General features: G+C 42.6%; 1 protein-coding gene across 1 annotated transcript; it reads left to right on the forward strand.

Moving 5' to 3' along the window:
- Positions 1 to 400: 400 nt before the first annotated feature.
- Positions 401 to 14177, forward strand: LOC311240815 (mitochondrial glycine transporter B-like). The gene is made up of 8 exons (XM_084329405.1): positions 401 to 527; positions 1349 to 1465; positions 6021 to 6145; positions 6652 to 6736; positions 7386 to 7565; positions 10206 to 10374; positions 11209 to 11375; positions 12589 to 14177. The coding sequence occupies exons 2-8, from the start codon at positions 1451 to 1453 to the stop codon at positions 12709 to 12711; spliced, it is 864 nt and encodes a 287-aa protein (XP_084185531.1). The 5' UTR covers positions 401 to 527; positions 1349 to 1450; the 3' UTR covers positions 12712 to 14177.
- Positions 14178 to 16220: the final 2043 nt, after the last annotated feature.

The following is a 16220-nucleotide window of genomic DNA, read 5'->3' on the forward strand; positions in this document are numbered from 1 at the left end:
TCTGCAGAACCGCAAGCCCAACGTCTGGGCGGGGCTTCGTAGCTTGGACTAGGTTGTGGCGGGGCTTTGTGGCTCAAACCACAGCCGTATAACCTGGCTCAAACCTAGTCCAAGCCACGAAGCCCCGCCCAGACGTTGGGCCTGCGGCTCTGCAGATATACCCTACTCCAGTTACTGGTTCAGTTGCGATATCCAATGAGAAGCCAGCACTCTGTCTGCGTGGGCGGGGCCTCCACACAGTGCGCATTAATATCACCGAGAAACAGGAACCGTCCGGTTTTTACTTTTCAATGAAAAGCACGAGGGGCGGTTCAATCTCTACGATAGTGTTGTATATTGTTTCAGAGACATATAACGTTAGGTCTTCTATTGTGAGACATCGACACTACGAGGACCCCGCTTTGCTTTAGTTTAAAGTATCCGTTTACCGGCGGCCAGGCTCACGTGTTTTGAACCGTTATATCGCGTTCCCCTATAATAAACCCCAGGTCCCCTTGCAGACACTGCAGAATCTGAAGAGACAACAGGTAAGTCTGCTGCACAACAATATTACCGTCCCGTACGCGTATTGCCACGTTGATGATAGCAAATACTCGATGAGTCGCTGCTAATATTTCATGTTTCTAGGTGTCCTGGTGATGTTTCCCCAAAAACTGTAATGATTTTTTTCACCATTGTATTTGTTTGACATATTTTTTTGTTTGCTTGAAATATATCCGAACTACAGCAGGTATAGCAGGCTATATCTTTCACCGTGCATTCCCATTTGGTGATAATCTCTAGTGAATTATATTCAATCCAATCTATAGGCAGGAGCAGTCCAAACCAGCCAGCCAGTCAGTTCACATGACAAGCACTGCATTCTTAATTTTTAACACACACACACACACACACACACACACACACACACACACGGCCAACATACCGGGCAAATTACACTCCGACTAAGAGCAGAGATGCAACAGGATTAAGAAGTGGGAAACTCTTGTTCCCCCTAATCTGTGGGATGGTGTTGTGTTATTAGTTGATGAGAAGCTGTGGGCTGTGTTGGCAGCTCCCACATTGGAGACACTGTTAGTCAGGTGATCCCTGATATACCCTGAGTCTGTCCCTGTGTGAGTGTCTTCAGTATCAGTCTGAGTGAGACCAGAGAGAGACGGCACACAGACAGCCAGCTCTCCAAGCCCAAGCCTATTATCATCTGGAAGGGACAGTCCATTGCAACACGGTAGCCTCCGATGTCTGTGCCGACATAATTTGCCCGGTATCGTCTGCGTTATGTAAAGGCTTGACCTCCTGACGAGACATCAATTCATCATTAACTCTCCGCTTCTCCTCTGCTGGCCAGGAGTGTTGTGCTGAGAGGCGGGCGCCAGGGGGAGGACTGAAGAGAGAGACTGAAGAGAGACGGCAGTCCAGCGGCTTCTTTCTTCGCATCCTATACTGAACCATGGAACTGTCACTGGTGAGTTGAGAGAAGGGTTAAATCTGTCAGAGCTGCACAAGGGTTAAATCTGTCAGAGCTGCACAAGGGTTACATCTGTCAGAGCTGCACAAGGGTTACATCTGTCAGAGCTGCACAAGGGTTAAATCTGTCAGAGCTGCACAAGGGTTAAATCTGTCAGAGCTGCACAAGGGTTACATCTGTCAGAGCTGCACAAGGGTTACATCTGTCAGAGCTGCACAAGGGTTACATCTGTCAGAGCTGCACAAGGGTTAAATCTGTGAAGAATAAATGACTGATGAAGGTGCTCTTTGGTTCAGGGTTATCAAAAGAGACTCCTTTTGGAAAACGTATTATTAATGTCAGGCCGGTACAGTTTGGCTGTCGGTAAGTTTGTCTTTCTGTTGCGCTATGGAAAAGCATCTGGGGATGGTGCCTTTTTTTTGCTCATAACTTTCTTGTAAGTCCGTTGGAGAATGAGGACCAGTGTCACTGAGGTCAGGGTATCCTGTCCTACATCACTTTATCTGCTCGGGTCTGAACTTGGTGATAGTGCCATGTTTCCACACGGCGCGACCACCGTACCCTCTACTGTGTGTACAGCCCTCTGGGTCTTATTATACAGTAGATATGATGTTTAGGATGAGGCACTGACTATACAAATAAAATGTTTTATTATATTATTATAATTTAGTTGAGTAGTTGGTAAATAAAATGGTAAATGGTGCATTTATATAGCCCTTTTATCCAAAGCGCTTTACAATTTGTTCCTCACATTCACCCACCACTCACTCACACATTCACACACCGACGGGCAGAGGTGCCAACCTGCTCATCGGGAGCAGTTAGGGTAAAGTGTCTTGCTCAAGGACACCCCAGCACGCTGCCTGGGAGGAGCGGGAATCGAACAACGTGTTTGTGGCGCTCTTGGCCAGAGGTGTTTACAGGCGCTGGAGATGTCTCTTCGTAGGGAGTGTGTGCCCGGCCTCCCCTGTGCCAGCTGACCATTGGTCAACAGAAAAAGGCAGGGGGGTTTTAATAGGTGATTGTGTGATAGGGAACAGCTCACTAAGATTAGTTTATAAAAGCTGTGTTGTTACATCATCATATTGCACTAACTGCTATGAACGCTGCAGTGAGAGCGGGCCTCTCTAGGCTAGTCAGCTAATCTGTGTAATCTGTTGTGTTAGACGTAGTCAATTAACAGTTAGTCATTGTGCTTTGGAACATACTGAATCATTGTGCTTTGGAACATACTGAGCCACTTATAACAGTTCAAGAGGGTGAAATGCAGGAAAAAACTACGGAAATGACATACTGTTACAAAGGATCAGATTAAACCGAATATATATATTTATTTATTGATATATATTGCATAGTATTTGTATATCGTTTGATATCCCTTGTATATTCCTTGTACATATACACGGAATATCCCTTTAGCCCAGACCATAATATTTCATTCTCCTATTGGACAGCGGTCCACAGGCGCCAGAGCCGTGCCTCCGGAGTCAGGTTCAAAGTCACCGTCAAGACATGTCTGAACATGCCCGGCCTTGCCCAGGGCTACGAGACAGAAATGAGGCTGGCACTAGTTTGTTCACCGTGCATATAAATATGGCGCAGGTGAATACAGAAGCACTTAGTCAGAAGTCAAGAGTTACCCAATAAGTTGAAGCCTCACCCACGATACAACGTGCGGTGAAGTATGGCCTGTTTGGCCCCAGAATAGGGCATTGAGACCGCATGCGAATTAATAACTGAATTGTCAGAGTTTGGCGCTATACCGTCGAGTGCGACATATTTCTATTAAGTCAGTAATAGTCTATTTGTGTATAGTGTATCGTGCGGCTAAAGTTCTACAGTGACCAGCATCACCAACGCTTCCTCGTATTAGCTAGAGTTCTTATCCAGGCTGGGCTGCTTTCATGGCGCTTTCACCCGAGGAGACCTAGACGAGAACCGTGTGGACATGTACACTGGATTAATCTACCCGACGACTACATAGCCCTTTGCGGCTGGATTATATTTGCTTTGGTCCTGTGATTTATGGAGCGGAGAATCGCCGACGCTTACACGTGTTGGATTTACCCCGCGAGGAGCCAAGTCGAGTCGGCGCCTCAGAGAGCCTGAGGCCGGCTAGCTTTCTTCACTGTGGAGCTACAGTCTACGGAGAACAGCTGTATTCGTCTGTGGATCAAGAGGCTATTGCACCGTCTCCTGTACTTGGAGTCTCCTTAGTCATCGTTGACCAGACTCTCTACTACCGACAGATCCTCTACCCCTGCTGGCTTACAACCAGGGGGACCCTTCCAGTATCTCCCGCTATATATTACTAGTGTACCATAGATATAATTCCCTAAGATTCAGGTTGTATAATTACCTCCTGCGTAACCAGAGAATGGACATTCATTGTTGATTTGCCTACGCACATTCCTTTGCCTTACAAGTGCATTCAAAGTATAATAGAGAAGTATTATGTACCTTTTGCTGCAATAAATACTTAAAGACAACTTTGTGTAGAACCGGTTCATTGTGGGAAGTGTTCATTATATTTAGATATCATGTACTGTATGGCCAGTAATTAAAGTACATAAAGCGGTAGTGGTTTAATGATACCATACTTATCAATACAGTCAGGGAATTGTACCCCTCAGTTACACATACTGACATGCATACATATATACATTACAAACATATAGCCTACTGTACTATGTGACGTGGTAATCGGAATAGAAATCAGAAATGAACAGAAATAAACTGGTGTTTTGAGTCTGTCGTGTGTGTTGGGGGATTCCATGTCATTTATGCTAATGCTTAAACACTGATTGTTGCTCTCTGTAGCCGGACATGGAGAGAGACGGTAGGGCTGTACCGAATGTAATTTCTTTACATTCAAAGCTTCTATTGATGTATTCGAATGAAGCTTCGAATGTCTGTCGTCATATTTTATGACGTAATCAAAGCATTTTTTTTTATATATATATATCAAACTAAATCCTCAATTTGAATAAAGTGATACATCGGATTAAATTCATTTTTTTTTATTAAATCAACTTTCTTTAATGAATATAACTCATCAGTTTCGTCAACATAAATAATCCAATAAGGGCAGTAAAATAAAAGTCGGTTGGTACGAAAGTGATGGTGATGTCTTGATTAGATGGAGCGCCGAGTGCCAAGCGGATGCAGATAGGCTACATCATTTATGATAAATGTTTTATTTAAATTTGTATGACGAGTCATATACTATAATAGTAGTCTAGCCTAATCTTTATCTGCAACTGTGAAGAAAAACCCCATTGGTTTAAACGGAATGAATAGACAAAAAAAAGAGATTTTTTTTTTTTATTGCTGATTTAGAATTCGAATGTCAACATTATGAACCAAGCTTCGAACTATTCGGTACAGCCCTAAGAGAGGGAGAGTGTGTTTAAACTCTGATGAAATCCTATCTTTAAACAAACATAATTTCAGCTTTGTTTTAGCCTTCATAGTCATGGTATTATCCTTTTGATCTCTTCATCGTCACGGTCCTTCCTCTAATGGTGCTCTTCATGCATCCTGCTACAGCAGTGTGGATCTGATGATGACAATATGCCGTGTTATGATGTCACTAGCTTATTGTTGTCACGTCACATTCCTGTATGTAAGATAAGATATTGTTTTATTGATCCCCTTGGGGAAATTCAGGCATGTATGCATAATATTAATGAATCATCTCCTTCTTCCCCTCTCCATCCTCTTTCTCTCCTCTATATCTCCTCACCTGCTCCTCTTTCTCCCCTCTATATCTCCCTACCTGCTCCTCTTTCTCCCCTCTATATCTCCCTACCTGCTCCTCTTTCTCCCCTCTATATCTCCCTACCTGCTCCTCTTTCTCCCCTCTATATCTCCCTACCTGCTCCTCTTTCTCTCCTCTATATCTCCCTACCTGCTCCTCTTTCTCCCCTCTATATCTCCCTACCTGCTCCTCTTTCTCTCCTCTATATCTCCTCACCTGCTCCTCTTTCTCCCCTCTATATCTCCCTACCTGCTCCTCTTTCTCCCCTCTATATCTCCCTACCTGCTCCTCTTTCTCACCTCTATATCTCCCTACCTGCTCCTCTTTCTCTCCTCTATATCTCCTCACCTGCTCCTCTTTCTCTCCTCTATATCTCCCTACCTGCTCCTCTTTCTCCCCTCTATATCTCCCTACCTGCTCCTCTTTCTCCCCTCTATATCTCCCTACCTGCTCCTCTTTCTCACCTCTATATCTCCCTACCTGCTCCTCTTTCTCCCCTCTATATCTCCCTACCTGCTCCTCTTTCTCCCCTCTATATCTCCCTACCTGCTCCTCTTTCTCCCCTCTATATCTCCTCACCTGCTCCTCTTTCTCTCCTCTATATCTCCATACCTGCTCCTCTTTCTCACCTCTATATCTCCCTACCTGCTCCTCTTTCTCACCTCTATATCTCCCTACCTGCTCCTCTTTCTCCCCTCTATATCTCCCTACCTGCTCCTCTTTCTCCCCTCTATATCTCCTCACCTGCTCCTCTATATCTCCCTACCTGCTCCCCTCTCTCCCTCCTCTCAGGCTCACCCAGCCCTCAAAGCCTTTATGTGTGGTTCTCTCAGTGGAACCTGCTCCACGTTGCTCTTCCAGCCTCTAGACCTGGTTAAGACCCGCCTCCAGACGCTACAGAGCAGCATGCAGCCTGGGTGAGTGTTTATAGTCTACCCCCCCCCCCCCCCCCCCCCCACACACACACACACACACTATCAGACAGCATAGCTAGCCAAATCGGTCACTATCTATCTAGTGCCGTCATCGACTAATAGTCATAATATTAGTTGACTAGTCGATTCGTTGATTTCATTGACAAATCTGTAAAATTCGTTTTCCACTTGCAATAATGTAGATGTAATATTATATATGTACTTAATTATACGTTTTTCAGAAAATAACAGCATGGGGGAAAAAAATAACTTGACTAAATGAAGTGTTGGTAAAGTCTTAGTAAAGACCAAACCAACTGATTGATTCGACTATGAGGGGACAGCCCTACACACCATGACCTTTGACCCTGTGACGTCCAATTCTGCCAACACATGCATTGGCAGCGTGGCCTCGTAGAGTAAACGGCACAGCCAACATACCGGTACTCCTTTATTAGACTTTGAGGTGAAGAATGTACTGAAAGTCCAGTGTGTTGTGTGTGTTTCAGATCAGCCAGAGTGGGGATGGTAGCGGTGTTCCTGAGCGTGGTGCGCACAGAGAAGCTACTGGGCCTGTGGAAGGGCATTTCACCGGTGAGAAACGGTGTGGGATATCTTTCATTCGTTTTCTTCCATTGAGCCAGCGTTCTATGTGAACATACAGTTTTTGCTTCAAGCTTGTTCTTTCTATAAAACGTTATGGATTTACTGAAGCCTAATCTCAGGAGACCAATCCGTGTGAAAGAAAACTGATCTTTTGAGGTCACAGGAAAGCCTGACGCACACAACACACCTGACGCCTTGGACTACACTTGAGAAACACTGTTGCTGCCGATAAAAAAAACTGTATTGCACATTGCATTTTACACACTGCTAAAATTTGCACATTGCTCATTGCACATCACACAACTTACTTTTTTTGGAACTGTACACAGCCATTTTGTTATTTAAATTGTATATAGTATATCTACATCCTGATCTGCAATGCACACTTTTTTTAGAACTGTATATAGTAATCTTTATTTTAGTCATCTTATTTTATTCTATGCTAAATGTATTGTATTTTTAATTTTTATTATTGGAAGCTGCTATGGTCGAGGGACCACAATAAATAGATGTTCACTCTTCTTGCTGTAAAGTACTGAAATAAGTGACAATAAAGGAATCTGAATCTGACACTCTCTCCTCCGTCTCTCTCTCTCTCTCTCTCTCTCTCTCTCTCTCTCTCTCTCTCTCTCTCCAGTCATTTGTTCGGACCATCCCAGGTGTGGGGATCTACTTCAGCACCTACTATTCCCTGAAGCAGCACTTCTTCCAGGAGCGGAGCCCCCGGGCGCTGGAGGCGGTCCTGCTGGGGGCCGGGGCCAGGACCGTGGCAGGGGTCGTCATGCTGCCCTTCACTGTCATCAAGACCCGCTTTGAGGTGAGCAGAGGAGGAGACGACGGGTGTGGGAGAGAATAACGGTGGAGTTTAACCTCTTAACTGGCGCCCCCAAAAGTGGCAATTTTTTTACTTGAACTTGAGAACTGCATACCTTTTTTGCAAACCAAAATACTATACTTTATACTTATAGCAGTCTCTTTTGAAAGATAACATTCTTCTGACAAGTTTCTGATACAATAAAGAAAATTCACTTTTAGTGCTAATGAAATAGAGTAACAGGTCCGAACTTGAAAAAACACCCTGGGTCCATCGCCTGAAGTCTTGTGTAGTAAATTTCATAAAAACCTGTTCATAAATGAGTGATATAGAGTGATTTTGGTAAAAGAAAAAAGGTCTTCAGGTATCCATTTTCTCATAGACTCCAATGCATTCTGCGCATTTTTACTTCCTGTTTTCGCTCGTGACTTTTCACCTAGATCCCTGATTCGCGTATCCCCATGTGGGGGATCATTGGAAAGCCACACTTATTGGTTACAACCCTGTCCAATAATTTTCGAGATCGCCAAATGATTGATGGAGCTAGAACGTCAGAGTGGTATTTGAAAAAAGAAAGTCTGCTAAAGACTTTGGAGCATGCCTCACATATCGGCATGTAACTCGAGAACCGCTGAACAGATTTGTCGCCTGAAACGGCAATCGACAGGCAACAAATAGGGATTTAATTCAATATATATATTGTATAAAAAATTATGCACACCCGAGCCGCTAGAGGTCGGCATAGTGGCGCGTCGTGCAGGTGGGCAAATCGGGGGCCGTTGCCAGTTAATAGGTTAAAAACATGACATTTCTGCTTGCAATTTTCTAAAATGGAACACGAGAGACGTGAGGATTGTTGTAAAACAAGATTAATATGTGATGTGTCAAAACACAAGTGTAGAATAATGATGATAATAATACACGTTATACTTGGTAGCACTTCTCAAAACAATCCTAATAAAGTGTTTAAAATAAAATACAGTAACAATCAAGTCAAATAGTAAGTTCAGATCAAGAATAACAGCAGTGGTTGTGTTGCTAGAGGAATAACAGCAGGGGTTGTGTTGGTAGAAGAATAACAGCAGGGGTTGTGTTGGTAGAAGAATAACAGCAGGGGTTGTGTTGGTAGAAGAATAACAGCAGGGGTTGTGTTGGTAGAAGAATAACAGCAGGGGTTGTGTTGGTAGAAGAATAACAGCAGGGGTTGTGTTGGTACAAGAATAACAGCAGTGGTTGTGTTGGTAGAAGAATAACAGCAGGGGTTGTGTTGGTAGAAGAATAACAGCAGGGGTTGTGTTGGTAGAAGAATAACAGCAGGGGTTGTGTTGGTAGAAGAATAACAGCAGGGGTTGTGTTGGTACAAGAATAACAGCAGTGGTTGTGTTGGTAGAAGAATAACAGCAGTGGTTGTGTTGGTACAAGAATAACAGCAGTGGTTGTGTTGGTACAAGAATAACAGCAGTGGTTGTGTTGGTAGAAGAATAACAGCAGTGGTTGTGTTGGTACAAGAATAACAGCAGGGGTTGTGTTGGTACAAGAATAACAGCAGTGGTTGTGTTGGTACAAGAATAACAGCAGGGGTTGTGTTGGTAGAAGAATAACAGCAGTGGTTGTGTTGGTAGAAGAATAACAGCAGTGGTTGTGTTGGTAGAAGAATAACAGCAGTGGTTGTGTTGGTAGAGGAATAACAGCAGGGGTTGTGTTGGTAGAAGAATAACAGCAGTGGTTGTGTTGGTAGAGGAATAACAGCAGGGGTTGTGTTGGTAGAAGAATAACAGCAGTGGTTGTGTTGGTAGAAGAATAACAGCAGTGGTTGTGTTGGTAGAAGAATAACAGCAGGGGTTGTGTTGGTAGAAGAATAACAGCAGTGGTTGTGTTGGTAGAAGAATAACAGCAGGGGTTGTGTTGGTAGAAGAATAACAGCAGGGGTTGTGTTGGTACAAGAATAACAGCAGTGGTTGTGTTGGTAGAGGAATAACAGCAGGTGTTGTGTTGGTAGAAGAATAACAGCAGGGGTTGTGTTGGTAGAAGAATAACAGCAGGGGTTGTGTTGGTAGAGGAATAACAGCAGGGGTTGTGTTGGTAGAAGAATAACAGCAGGGGTTAGTAGAAGAATAACAGCAGGGGTTAGTAGAAGAATAACAGCAGTGGTTGTGTTGGTAGAGGAATAACAGCAGGGGTTGTGTTGGTAGAAGAATAACAGCAGTGGTTGTGTTGGTAGAAGAATAACAGCAGGAGTTGTGTTGGTAGAAGAATAACAGCAGGGGTTGTGTTGGTAGAAGAATAACAGCAGTGGTTGTGTTGGTAGAAGAATAACAGCAGGGGTTGTGTTGGTAGAAGAATAACAGCAGGGGTTGTGTTGGTACAAGAATAACAGCAGTGGTTGTGTTGGTAGAGGAATAACAGCAGGGGTTGTGTTGGTAGAAGAATAACAGCAGGGGTTGTGTTGGTAGAGGAATAACAGCAGGGGTTAGTAGAAGAATAACAGCAGGGGTTAGTAGAAGAATAACAGCAGGGGTTGTGTTGGTAGAAGAATAACAGCAGGGGTTGTGTTGGTAGAAGAATAACAGCAGGGGTTATTAGAAGAATAACAGCAGGGGTTAGTAGAAGAATAACAGCAGGGGTTGTGTTGGTCTGTTTCAGAGTGGCAGGTATAACTACGTGAGCGTGGTGGGAGCTCTCCGCAACGTGTGGCAGACTGAGGGGCCCAGGGCTCTGTTCTCCGGCCTGACGGCCACGCTCCTCAGAGACGCTCCTTTCTCTGGCATCTATGTCATGTTCTACACCCAGACCAAGGCCTTGATGCCAAAGGGTAAGTGCTGAGCAGGAGTATAGGTTGTTATTACCCAAACACATAGATCACACAGAATGTGCTTACCATCTTCTCCAGAGTCAGACAAGACGATGGATACCAATTTCCTCTCTGTGCGTTCAGTAAAAAGCTATCCGGCTGCAAGCTAGTCTAGCTTTGCACAAATTAAATGAGGCGGATACGGACCACCAGCCGAGCTTAAACCTCCAGGAGAGTTGTTTTTGGCCAACAGCTAGGCTAGCTGGTATCCACTTCCATTAATTTGTGCTAGGCTAGCTTGCAGCCGGATAGCTTTCTACTGAACGCACAAAGAGGAATTGGCATCTTATGTTCCTCTAATGAAGTCCCACCCATGAATATCCCTTATTTATGTTCCCTGTTGGATCAATGGAAGCGCTGGTCACACATTTCACTTGTGCCATTGGTCACTTCAAAAAGCTGGGCATATTGCTCTGCCCCCAACATTTGTATGTATTTATTTATTTATTTATTTATTTATTTATTTATTTATTTATTTATTTATTTATTTATTTATTTATTTATTTATTTATTTATTTATTTATTTATTTATTTATTTAATTTATTTAATTTATTTATTTTATTTATTTTATTTATTTATTTATTTAAATTCTGAACCCCTTCTAGTCGCCTCTATAAGAGAAAACTCGCCAAACCTTCTGGAGGGTCTGTGTAGGAGATGAACTCAACCACACAGTAGATAACTTTGAAGGATCTATAATACAGAGATACAAATAACACAAAAGTTTAACAAACGCTAAGCTGAGCAAGTAAAGGGAATTCTTGTTTGAAGCTAAATCTAGATCTTTCTTCCAGAGATCAGCACGTCTGCTTACGCCCCGCTGGCTACCTTCAGCTCTGGGATCCTGGCTGGTGTGTTGGCCTCCCTCATCACGCAGCCTGCCGATGTGGTGAAAACACACGTCCAAGTCAGCCCACAGCTGTACAAGAGGACGGCCGACGCCGTTCGATACATCTACATGGTAACTGGCTCAGTATTCTTTTTTGTTGTACGATTATAATACATCATCATGTTTAGAATCTTTGGTACAGATCATTTTTTCTTGTGAAATAAGGAATATTTGAAGTCTAATTATGAATCAAGTGGAATGGCCTGAAAGGGTTAACCAATAATCATTATTTTGTATTAAAAAGTAACCATTCTGTCTCTGCTTGACCGCGTTGTGAGTCGAGGCGTCATGAAAAGGCCTTCCTCTGTTTTTAGGCGTCATGAAAAGGCCTTCCTCTGTTTTTAGGCGTCATGAAAAGGCCTTCCTCTGTTTTTAGGGGCCACCAGAACCACTGGTCTAGCCCGATCAGTTCAGTACTTTATTATACTAGATGGGAGACTTGGCTTGCAGTCAGGAGTTGTGATAAAAACAATATGATATCCCATAATATACCAAAGTCATACAATATACTCTACGTCACCAAGTTACATCATGTGCAAATGAAGCAGGTTTATTGCGTAGGGAAGAAAGGTGTTTTTACTATGAACTGGTATAGATGCTGTATGTTTTCTATAAGGATCTTCTCAGGCCATGGTGGGAGTCGTTCCTGGGTTTGGTTGAACTGTCCTCTGTGCACTTTCATTTGACACTTACTCCACTAAACCCTCTGAGAGCTGGGCTCTGTTTTCCATCCATAACGCCACCGTGTGATTTAGACATGGCAGGCCAGGTGCTGCTACTCCGTATACTGTCTGACCTCTTTAACCCTTTCACTACCACACTACCAAATGGTTAACCCTTTCACTGCGACAATACAGAAGGTTAACCCTTTCACTGCCACACGACAAAGGGTTAACCCTTTCACTACCACACTACAGACGGTTAACCTTCTGTAGTGTAGAAGTGAAAGGTTAACCTTCTGTAGTGAAAGGGTTAATTCTGCAAGGGGGAAAACGATAAAGAAAAATGAGGCTAGTTGAGCCTCATTAAGCCGGAGCCAGATACATGCCAGTGAGAGACAATGAGGTTGTGTTTCAACAATGAGTCGGTCAGCCAGTCACTCAGACGTTGGCTCGTATTGGGCCTCCGGGTCCGGCCAAGATTAGTGGATAGAATGCTGGATAGAAATAAAGACTTAACATGAAAAAGTACAGTCTGCACAGTTTGCAATGATCATAAGCTCTAATTACTCCCATTTCTGTGTTTCTCTCTCTACCCCCCCCCCCCCCCCATCCCTCTCTCACAGGAACACGGGTTCCAAGGGTTCTTCCGCGGTGCTGTTCCGCGGTCGCTGAGGAGGACCATGATGGCCGCCATGGCCTGGACGGTTTACGAACAGATGATGTCTCGTATTGGAGTCGGGTCCTGAAGAGGAGGAGGGGATGATGATGATGAGGATGGAGGCAACATGAAAAAGAGAGAGAAGTCGAGTCACTGAATGAAAATGGACCAGGACGGTTTGGAAGGGACAGAAAGATGAGAAGAAGAAGAAGAAGGTGTTTCAGTCGTGTTTGTGTTTTTAAGACTGAAGGCTGAAGTGAATGATTGCCAACGGACTTCAACACTGACTTATTTTTATCCTAACATGAGGTGTATTTGGCAGCTTGATATGGAAACAGAAAAAGACGCAGAGGGGGGGGGGGGGATCCGTACAGCAATATATCGCAATATTTTGCGTGCCGATATTCTATTGATACAGTGACGAAGCAGTGATGTATCGCTATTTTACTGCAATAGAAATGATTGGAATGAGGTGAACAGACTTTTATTTTATTAGATAAAAGTGATGTGTGTGTGTATATATATATATATATATATTTTATTGCAGATGTTAACAAAGTTTTCAGTTTGGGGACATAATTTTCGTTTGGAAAAAATGGTCATATATTGCAGTATCATGACTCTAGTATTGTGATAATCTCGTATGGCGAGGCCTGTGGTGATTCCCACCCATAATGCTCACTACAAGAGACTTGCAGACTTAAAGCGACAATGTGTTTTTGCTCATTCTTGCTGCATATTTGTTTTCCTTCGTTCTAGGCATATGTCTGGTATCGTCTGAAGGATGACTAAGCTGGTCACACCAGACCATTTGAGGCTAGAGTGGTGAAAGTATGTTAAAGCACCAGTCCTCATAATTTGTTCCGTAGACGCTCCAGAATTTAATTAATTTATGGAAAAATTACACATCGTCACTTTTAATTTTAATTTTAAAATATCAAATGCCTTTTACTGGGTTGTCGAGTTACAGAAATCAATAGTTTTGCATTGCACAATATTGTAAATGACTAGCCCGTCTGTGCCAAGTAAACTGAAAAAGACTACTTTATTAGTATTGCACTACAAGTTGTACAGTATTTCTGATCCCTTATGAACCTGTCTCCCATTCTCAATCACATAATTTATTAACACCCTGCTGAGAATTCCTTTAGTCTTTGGAACATGTCGGTAGCAGCTCACATGACTGCCATGGAGTGTTTGCCAGATTAAGCTTCTTAGTTATGTAATGCACTTTAACTTCAAGACTTCTGTCAAGTTCTGCTGCACGATTTGGAAACCCCTAAGTGTCTCTTATAACATTGGTTTGGAGGGTCATCGACCTGCCTTCGTAATTGTAACAACATATGACTAGTGTATTTTTATTTTATTTTATTGATAACATTATTTTATTGATAGCATTGTTCTAACAGAATGATCTGTGTTCGTTATCCCATACCATTGATTTGCCTTCAAATGCAATTATAAATTGTCTTTTGATATTATTTTTATCGTGTTATATTCTGTTTCCTTAAAAATATTTTAATTTTTTGTGAATAAATGTACAGTATATTGTTATGGATGGATCCATTTCTTTGCAGTGTGTGTGTGGTGCTGTTGAAGGCACAATTTCCCCCACAGGAACAATACATGGCTTTATATTATCCTATGGAACATGATTAATATGCTCCTTTTATTTATTATACAAGGATCTTAGCTTATTGAGTTGGTTTGTATATTGCTTGAATTTCTTTGATTCCAGTGTCGAGAGGACTACGGTCTAGATCTGTGCTTCTCATCAAAGACTTTTGTTGTTACAGTTTTCAGATTACTTTTATTGTCATTCAGTACCTTTTACAGCAAAAAAGTGAAATTTACTTTGTTATGGTTCCTCGACCGTAGCAGCATCCAATATAATATAAAATAAATATAGAATAAAATAACAGCAAGATGACTATATATACAATTCTAACTAAGTGTGCAGTGCAGATAACGGAATGCGCAGTATGCAAATATTACACTAAAATATAAATATCAAAATGGCTATGTACAGATATGATTAAAGTCCATGATTCCATTTCTGTAGTTGAGAGACAAATCCCAATCAACCATGTTGAAATGGCAAAGTTTCTATCTAGTTGAGATGATGGCGAAAATGAGACCCATGATTAGAATAGTAATTTTTTTTTTTTTTTTTTTTTTACTTTATTTTTTTGCGTTTATCGCTTTTCTGGTCAAGCATGACCGACAGATACAGGGTGAAACGGGGTATAGATCAGGGGAAGACATTCTGATAAATGACGGCGGGTCCGGGAATCGAACTCGGAGTCCACCAGATCCGTGACGCAGCACGGTTTTCCCCGACGCTGCAATAGCGCCGAGATAGGCGGTGAGCTACTGGAGCCCCCCTAGAATAGTCATTCTTATACCATTCTGCAATCTGTTAATAAAGTTTTCAATCAATCAACTCTCTTGGCTCATTTGAGTCAATTAAATTGTGAAATTAAAGTATTCAGCATTTCTGAGGACCCCATAGAACCCCCCTAAAGACCCCTGGGGGTTGCCTTATCTCCACTAGCCAGGGTTTAGCTGTGCTGTGGCCTGTCTGGCACACAGTGCGTCTCCATTTTCTTTAGAACCTGGTCAAAACTGCCTGGACCCTGGCTGAGACGGCCACCTTTCACAACCTGACCAAACCTGAGACTGTTGGATCAGCATGGTTTAGCTTATATGCCACAGTTGCTGGTGTGGATTTTGAAAGGCAACCGGATAGTTTACAAGAAATACAATGAGACACAAAACCCAACCATACGATACCATCTATACCAGCCAGGCTGAACAAAGCTAATGGAGACAAGGCAATACTGTACTGGTTCGTCTTGGCTCTCACGCTGAGCAGGTCACTGTCACAATTGATTGATTGATTGAAAACTTTATTAACAGATTGCAGAATGGGTACAATACAGTACAGCTCAATACAACAACTGCTAAGAGGATGTAAATACTTTTGTCTTATTTACATAATGGTCCTCCATTTTCAATTCATCAAGACATTTAGAGACATAAAAATATACAGTACTATGTAAGAAAGAGTACTGTATACATACAGACATACATATACAGTACTATGTAAGAAAGAGAGAACATCATAAAAAATAGAAATCAGAAGGAGAAGAAAATGTACATTCGAGGGGGGTGGGGTGGCGAAGTGGGATTTTGACATTTACCAGGGCCAGTTTCTAATTGCAGCCACCCGTAGGTGCTTTTTGAGAGCGGTTTTGAAGGAGGGTAGGGATAAGATAAGATATTCCTTTATTGATCCCCTTGGGGAAATTCAGGCATCATAGCAGCATGGGGGATGGGGTACAAGTAGTAAAAACAACACAAGCAGTGTAAACAAATAAGTCAATATAATTTACTATCTAACTAACTGAAATATACAGTATCACATAAGGTGCAGTATGCATAAGGTAGTGTTATTGTCCTTTTTAGGTTCCTATTAGTTCTAGTTGGATGTCTGGCAGCAGTCCCTGCCCACTGTTGTGGAGCCTGATGGCCGCTGGTATGAAGGACTGTCCGAGGCGGTTAGTTGAGTGTCGGGGGGGTATGAGTCTGTGGCTG

This window comes from Notolepis coatsorum, assembly GCF_963971535.1.
Source record: "Notolepis coatsorum genome assembly, chromosome: 14".
NCBI lineage: Eukaryota > Metazoa > Chordata > Actinopteri > Aulopiformes > Paralepididae > Notolepis > Notolepis coatsorum.